General features: G+C 44.0%; 1 protein-coding gene across 1 annotated transcript in view; it reads left to right on the forward strand.

The window, feature by feature from the left end:
- The window catches only part of Actr2 (actin related protein 2), a 50,170-nt gene extending 42,284 nt beyond the window's left edge, over window positions 1-7,886 (forward strand). Inside the window, exon 9 of the mRNA XM_059275396.1 lies at window positions 7,402-7,886. Coding sequence (XP_059131379.1) covers window positions 7,402-7,572 — 171 coding nt within the window. The 3' untranslated portion in view covers window positions 7,573-7,886. The remainder of the gene's footprint in view (window positions 1-7,401) is intronic.
- The last annotated feature ends 773 nt before the right edge of the window (window positions 7,887-8,659 follow it).

Genomic DNA, 8,659 nt, shown 5'->3' on the forward strand with positions numbered 1-8,659 from the left:
GGTGCAACCCAGGGTCCTTTAACTGGGGCTTGTTCTCTGGTTTGTCTTACTGCCCTTAGCTACCTGTTTTTGATAAGATTACCCATTTCAGAGAACTGTGTATAGAGACACTGATGTTATAGTGCTCTAAGTATTTCGCTCACATTTCTTGATTCATCAAATTATATAGAGAATTTAAGATCCATCTCTGGTGACTATTTACTCTGCAAACTTTTGAGAAGAGATTATGAAGCACTATATTCTGGTAAAATCCCACTGAAATCAGTTCTTCACATTCTGATCCTCCCACCCCCTACATACACACACACACACACACACACACACACATTTCAGTTCTGCAGAGCTAGGGTTTGGACCCAGGACCACACATGTCCACCAGTAAGCAGTCTAGTACTAAGCCACACTGTAAGCCCAGGAAACATTTCTTGAACTCTAGCATTGTGCCAGAGCTGATCTAGGCCATGGGAACGAAACAGTGGTAAACAATAAAAATTGCTGCTGTCAGTTTAAGTAACTTTACCGGTAGTAATAATAAATGGGGGGGGGAGCGGTTAGGAGATAGAAAGTGGTGGTTGTTGGTAACATGGGGTGTGTTCCCTCATACCTGATCAGAAAAGGCCTCTGATGAAGTGCCTTTGAGTCAAAGACCTGTGTCAAGTTAACGAGTGAGCATTTCTAGTCAGGAATAGTGCAAAGGATCTGAGTTAACAGAAATGTCCCAGTGTGAATGGAACAGAGTAAGCAAGAGAGGGTGGAAGATGAATTCAGAAAGCGAGCAAGCAGACAGGTCAGCTGTGGTGAAAGGAAAGATCCTGGGGGTTCTGAGTAGAAAATGATATACTCTGACGTCCCCTCAAAAGAATCCAGAAGCCCACCCGGTGTGGTGGAGAAGGACCTAAGAGGGTTAAGACTGGAAGCTATGAGAGGGAAAAGAGCTGGTCGAAGTTAAAAATAGTAGTTACAGTGGTTGTCTTAGAGAGTGAATGGAGAGTGAGGAAATGTACTAGACAACTAAACAGCATAAAGGACCTAGTTTAGGCTGGAGGCACATTTAAAGCAGGATGTTGAGTTTCTGTACTGTGTTGAGCTGTTGTTGGTTGTTTTTGGTCTTTTGGCTTTTTTCTCTTTTGGGGGGGCCCAACACCCAGCACTCAAATAAATCTCACACAGAGGCTTATTCTTCATTATGAATGTCTGTCCTTAGCTTGGCTTGTTTCTTGCCAGCTTTTCTTAACTTAAATTGTCCCATCTACCTTTTGCCTCTGGGCTTTTTCTCCTTTTCTTACTTCTGTATATCGTACTTTGACTCTTACTCCACAGCTGGCTGTGTAGCTGGATAGCTGGCCCTAAGGTCCTCCTCCTCCTCTGGCTACTTCTTCCAGATTTCTCCTATTTCTGCCTGCCAGCCCCGCCTATCCTTTCTCCTGCCTTGCCATTGGCCATTCAGTTCTTTATAAGACCATCAGGTGTTTTAGACAGGCAGAGTAACACAGCTTCACAGAGTTAAACAAATGCAGCATAAACAAAAGTAACACACCTTAAAATAATATACTCCCCAACATTGAGCTGTTTGAAAACAGGGTTCAGAGTTGATTGTCTGAGTCGGTATTTTGCCAGGTGAGTGAATGTGAGGAGGAGAGAAAAACGTCACCAAGGATCATGTAAAGAAACTGAAGGAAGAGGGCTGGAGAGATGGGTCAGTGGTTAAGAGCACTTGCTGCTCTTGGAGAAAAGCCAGGTTTGGCTCACAACCTTCCGTAGCTCAAGTTCCAGGGGATCTAGTGCCCCCTTTTGACTGCCATGAGCACCAGGCATGTACACATAAGTGCATGCAGCCAAAACTCATACATATAAAATAATTTTTCTCTTTCAATTTAAAAAGAAATGGAGGCACTGGGTAGTGGTGGTGCACGCCTTTAATCCCAGCACTTGGGAGGCAGAGGCAGGAGGATCTCAACGATTTGGGGACAGCCTGGTCTACATAGTGAGTTCCAGGACAGCCAGGGCTACATGGAGAATTCTGTCTCAACCCCTCCCCGCCACTGAGAGAGGGGGGGAGGGAGGGAGGGGGGGGGGGATAAATGATAAATGAATGGAGGCTAGGGCTAGTGAGATGCTTCAGTGCTTCAAGTCCAAAGCCTGGTGACCTGAGTTCAATCCCTGGAACCAACACATGGTAATAGGGAAGAATTGACCCCCAAAGGTGTATACGCACACGGACATCATCCACACAATCCACAGTAACAGGTAAAGGAAAACAAAAGATGGAGGTGACGAGTGGAATGGGAGGAGACAGCTCTGGATGTCTGGGGTCTAGAGATGACTGTGGAGGAGTGGTGGACGGTGAGGGCGAGCTCTAGAGCAGCTGTGGGATTGGGAAGAGGGTAGTAGAAGCTGCATGAAGAAGGAGAGCTGCCGCTGCAGGGCCTCCTGGGTGAGAAGGGAGGTGTGAGAGAGCGGCAGGCTGCTGAGAGCCCTGCCGGGGGAGCAGGGTCTTCCCTGAGAGCCCCGCCCCCTGAGAGCCCCGCCGGGGGAGCAGGGTCCTCCCTGAGAGCCCCGCCGGGGGAGCAGGGTCTTCCCTGAGAGCCCCGTTGAGTTCCCCAAAGCCCTTAGACATTTCCTTGATGGGGCTGGAAAGATGACTCTTCCATGAAAAGCAGGTACTATTGCAGAGGACCTAAGTTGGGTTCCCAGCACCCCCATCAGGCTTTTGACAACTGCCTACAACTCCAACTCCAGGGGATCAGACACCCTCTTCTGACTCTATGGGTACTGTAGTCACATATACACACCCACATACAGATACACAATACACATAATAAAAATTAATTTTAAAAATTTCATCAAAGCACAGTCAGGCTCTTGGTTCACATAGCATTATTCATTGTCAAACATTGTAACTATCTTACAGCTTCACGGAAGTCTTTGTAGTCAGAGACATGAAAAGCCCCAAGTATTTACTATGTGACCCTTGGGAAACCATTGCAAGTTGAACAGTGGTACACATAGCACACATGAGGATAAGGTAGGAGGCTATTGAGTGCAAGGCTGGCCTGGACTGTAGAGTTAGACTAACCTTAAAAAAAAAGGTAGCCAGGTGATGACACACACCCTTAATCCTGCCAGCACTTGAGGGGCAGAGGCAGGTGGATCTCTGTGAGTTTGAGACCAGCCTGGGCTACAAAGCAAGTTTCAGGACAACCAGAGCTGTTACACAGAGAAACCCTGTTTGAGGGAGAAGGGGAAGTGAATAAAACAGAATGATGTTTGTTCTCAGACTTAACTAAAACACTGTTGTTTGCCATGTCATAAATACTTAGATTCCTACATTTTATATATGTGATAGAAACAATTTAGAGTACATGGTTCCGTTGTCTCTTTGTGGAATTTGTAACTCCAAAGGCAGACAGCTTTTCAGGATAGGTGGGATCTAGCATTATTTATTATGTGTGTGGGTGTTTGCCTGCATGTATGTCTCTGGAGGCCAGAAGAGGGTGTCAGATGCCCTGGAACTGGAGTTGTTACCATGTGCGTGCTGGGAATTGAATCCAGGTCCTCTGAGCACAGTTAGTGCTCTTAAGCTGCCGAGCTGTTTCTCCAGCCTCAGATTCAAATTCAGTTCTGATTATTTTTTCAGGTTCCTTTGTTAGAGGCCACACATGTGTTGACCCTTTAACAGTTTAGGTATTAAGGCTTTGCAGAAAGACAAAAGTGTTCTGGTAGTAAGTTATCCCATCTAGATTTACAAATACTTAACAGCTATCAATCTTTAGAAGGCTTAACAGTTTAAGAGGCATTTTTCTACGTAGTTCTTCACCTAAAAGACTGACACAAACCCACCCCGTCCTTAACAGCATTGATGTGCAAATTAGCCAAAGCCCCTGAGGTCACCTATTGACTCCACTGTTCACTTGCAGACTGATCTGTCTTTGAAGACATCCTTCCCCGTTAGAATGTGAATGGGGTTTCAAGACTCTGCTGGTCTCCCACCCCCACATGCTTGCTTTGTCCTTTCTTAGAATCAAATGGTCCTGGGACTTTCATCTGAGATTGTTTTCTAGATTTCCACATCAGCAGACTAAGAGCCTTCAGCCATGTATCTAGATATAAAATAAAATTATATAGATATAAAATACATTTACATAAGATACATTATTTAGCCAGGTGGTGGTGGTTGCGGCACAGACCTTTAATCCCAGCACTCTGGAGGCAGAGGCAGGTGGATCTCAGTGAGTTCGAGGACAGCCTGGTCTACAGAGTGAGTTCCAGGACATCCAGGACTACACAGAGAAACACTGTGTGGGGGAGGGGAGGAACCACCCAAACAAACAAACAAACAAAAAACACATTATTTATCTGCATCTACTTCAAAACAAGTTAGCCATCTCAACATTGTCAATTTTAAACCAAGGCCACAGTGTATACAAAGGTCAGTCCTTTAATTTTTTTTTTTTTTTTTTTTTTTTTTTTTTTTTGGTTTTTCGAGACAGGGTTTCTCTGTGTAGCTTTGCGCCTTTCCTAAATCTCGCTCTCTAGACCAGGCTGGCCTCGAACTCAAAAAGATCCGCCTGCCTCTGCCTCCCGAGTGCTGGGATTAAAGGCGTGCGCCACCACCGCCCGGCCTAAAATTAATATTTTAATTTTACATTTTTTGTCTAGCAAAAGCAGTTCAGAATTTGTCAAGCACTTGATAAAAAGATGTTTATCTTTACGTTATCCTAAATTTTGCAAACACATTTTTTCTCAACCTGAGCTTCCATACTTAGCATTTGAAAATACCAGAGCCAAATCATTTTTTAAATATTTATGTTATTTTTATGTGTGTGTACCTGGGTATACATATGTGCACTACATGTGTATAGGAGCCCATGGAGGTCCGAAGAGGCATTCGATCCTATGGAACTGGAGTTTGTGAGCTGCTGCTTGGTGCTAGAAATTGAACTCAGGTCTTCAACAAGTGCTCTAACCACTGAGCCATCTCTCCAGATTGAAATCATTTTAAGGAGTAAACTTAAAATCAACATTTCAATTAATATTTTAAATAACCCTGCCAGAGGTAAAGTCCAGAAACTAGTCTCTTTTTTCTTAAAAAAATTTTCTGAATTTCTTAGATTTTAGCTTTATGAAAATGACCCTCAACCCATTCAGACACTCACACGTTTTTTTAAAAGCCATGCCAGTCGTGATTGTCAGTTCTCAGTGAGTTAATAGGAAGTGCCAGCCTGAGCTTTCTCTTCAGGGACTCCAGGGACAGAGATTGGGTTTTGTCCTGGTATGTCTTAGAAATCTTCCCGAGTTTATAAAAGACTAGTAAGCTGCAATTATCCCTGGTGGTTACCAAGTGAAATGAAATGAAAACCTCATCTCTGTATTTTAACTGGTTAATGTAAAGAGATACAGTTAGAGCAAAAATAAAACAATGTGCTGGCATTTATCTTTTTTTCTCCCAAGCTACCCTTGTACATCAGTCCTACCTAGAACTACTTGATTTCCCATATTGGAAGTGTCTTCGTGCCTATGGATGTCCCCACTCCATACTGGGGGATTCTCAGTACCATACACCCCAGAGGTTTCATGATTGTTGAGCTTCAAAGTTCCTTTAAAGAGAGCGCTTCATTTCCCTGCCTCAGTTTTGCTTGCCTTTCAGATTACCTCAGGGTGTTTCTGAAGTATGAGAAAAGGCAAAACTCGTCATTGATTTATCTGTCCAAACAATGGGCAGGATACATCTCTTCCATTTTCTGGAGATTTAAGAGCCTTTCCAAACAGAAATCCCAGACAAGCCCCCAAATTGTTGGCAATAGATAACACATTCTATTCTTCCATAGGCTGGGACTTGCTGACTTCCCACATTCTCTATCTCATTGGTTTAGGACACACAACACAGTCTTACCTAATGAATAATTTGGAGCTTGAGACTTGCCCGTGTTTTGTGATCATGGGCTTGGTCACCTATATATCTGCATAGAACTTTCAGAGTTCTGAGACAAGTAGGTACCTACTGCCAGCTAAGGAAGAGAGGGACCTAGCTCTCCTGCTTATCTGTAGCTTTGATAAACTTTACTTCATATTGAAAATGCATCATAGCAGACAGGTGTAGTGGTGCACGCCTTTAATCCCAGCACTCGGGAGGCAGAATCAGGGAGATCTCTGTGAGTTCGAAGCCAAGCCTGGTCTACAGAGTGAATTCCAGGATAGTCAGAGCTATATAGTGAGACCCTGTCTCAAAAACAAACCCCTCCAAAAAAGGGGGGAGAAAAAAGAAAATGGACCATAGCAATCTATTACAAACCTATCTGGCCATATTTGTTTTGAGTACATTTCATTTGAATTTAAAACACTAGAATGTGAGTTTTGCATATTAGAAAGGAACTGGAAGGTCTGGCGTGGATCTCAGTGGTAGACCATGTGCACTGGTATGAATGGAGCCTTGAGTTCAATCCTGTCTCAGGGTTCCTGTTGCTGTGATAAAACACCATGACCAAAGCAACTTGGAGAGCAAAGAGTTGGCTTACACACTCTGAGTCATAGTCTACTGAGTGAAGCCAAGGCGGAACTCAGACTGGGCATATACCTGGAGGCAGGAGCTGATGCAGAGGCCATGGAGGAGTGCTGCTTATCAGCTTGTTTATCTGGGGTTTTGTTTGTTTGTTTTGTTAGTTTTTCGAGACAGGGTTTCTCTGTGCAACAGCTGTGACTGTCCTGGACCTCACTCTGTAGACCAGGCTGGCCTTGAACTCACAGAGATCTTCCTGCCTCTGCCTCCCAAGTGCTGGGATTAAAAGTTTGCACCACCACCGCCCGGCTGCCATCTTGTTTTTTCTTATAGAACACATAATCATTAACCCAAGGGTGCCCGCCCTCCAACCCCATATCAATCATTAAGAAATTGTCCTACAGGTCTGCCTACCGGCAGGTATTATGGTAGCAGTTTCTCACTTGAGGCTTCCTCCTCTCAGATACTTTAGCTTGTGTCAGGTTGACATAACCACCCACCCCACACCGCACCCCCCCACCCCCCCTACCCCCCCCCCCACACCGACAATCCCCAGTACCCAAGAAATCGGTTCAGATTTACAGTGTTGCACTGAACCACAGAGTCTGGGTGGTGTTTGACCTGGAAGAACACTGCTCAGGAACTGAGGACCAAGCCTTTTATAATCTTTCTGCTGGTCCTTGGGCTGTTAGCACCGTGATTGGTTGTCCAGTTTATTTAATCTGATTCTAGTCTTCCTAATCACAAGCTTGGGAGGAATTACTAAATGTTTCTGTGTCTGAGGTGCCAAACTCAGCTGTTGTCCTGTGTGTAGATTGCTGAGAGATTCAAGAATACACATGCAGAAGTCTTCCTGAAGCTGAGCATTGTGCACATATGATCTCATTCCTCTCTTTCTCCTGTAGAAATTTAAGATCCGAATTGAAGATCCACCGCGCAGGAAGCACATGGTGTTCTTGGGTGGCGCAGTCCTAGCAGACATCATGAAAGACAAAGACAACTTTTGGATGACCCGACAAGAGTACCAAGAAAAGGGCGTACGTGTGCTGGAGAAACTCGGTGTGACTGTTCGATAAAATGCCAGGCTTCTTCCCATCATGCCTCTAATGCAGTCTTCTTTTTCTCTTTTTTAAAATTTTTTCTTTATTGCCAATCTTTGAACTCATTCGACTCCAGGACTGAAAGAGGCCTCTCTGTCCCCTTTGACTGGAAAGGTCGAGTTTTTTTCTCTGTCTTGGGAAAGCATTGTTAAATTCTTGTTAATGTGGGTAAATCTGGTGGTTTAATGCAACCACTTCTCTGCAAACAAGGAGGGCAAAGGGTCTCTGCTGCTTTCTTTCTTTCTAAGTAGGCATTAGCTCATTCCTGGAGGCTTTCTATTTTTGCTTTATTGCTTCTAGTTTTAGTTTTAGCACTGTAGGTGGTATGTCTTTATTAGCATAAGAACAAACTTTCACATGAGCTTTCACATATTCTGGGTGGGGGTGGTAAGGGACGGGTGGGCAGCCCTGAGCTCTTCAGGGCATTTCCTCTGTAGTGTTAGCTTTCAGCAGTCAGCTGCTGCCACTCTTATGTACCCTGAAGCTTGTCCTGGTAACATCTTCAGGAAATATTAAGCTCAGAACTAAGGTGTTTGGGGTAGGTTTTGTGTGGTGGAACAAATGGGTGGTCTTTCTGTTGTGGATTTGGAGGGTTTTCTGCTTCTGGGTATGCGCGGTGAACCTCAGTTACAGTACTCTGACTTGGTAGGTTTCTTCTTCTGGTCTGCCTAGAACTGTTTCCATATGATAGAAAAAAAGCAAGCTTAGTGTTTCCTTATCATGAGGCTTTAGAATTTGTTACTTATGTCAAACCATCACCTGGGAGTGTATTTCCTAAACTATCAGTGAGAAAGTAACATTTTAAACAAAATGCTTTTGTTAAAGTTAAATTACACATAGAAAATTACTTAAGGGCTGGTGTTTTCTAAATGCTGTTGTTGATTCTGGAAGCATTGAGGAAATGATGCTAAGTACCATTCTTGAAAGTTGTACCTTTATGTACCTGATCAGTGCATCTGACAGCTCTATACAGAATTAATTACTGGCAGTTGTTGTATTAACAGTAACAGTGGGACTGGTTGCCAGTGGTTTCTGTTTTGTTTTTGTTTTTTAATGAGACCTG

Source organism: Peromyscus eremicus, chromosome 10 (assembly GCF_949786415.1).
Source record: "Peromyscus eremicus chromosome 10, PerEre_H2_v1, whole genome shotgun sequence".
Taxonomy (NCBI): Eukaryota; Metazoa; Chordata; class Mammalia; order Rodentia; family Cricetidae; genus Peromyscus; species Peromyscus eremicus.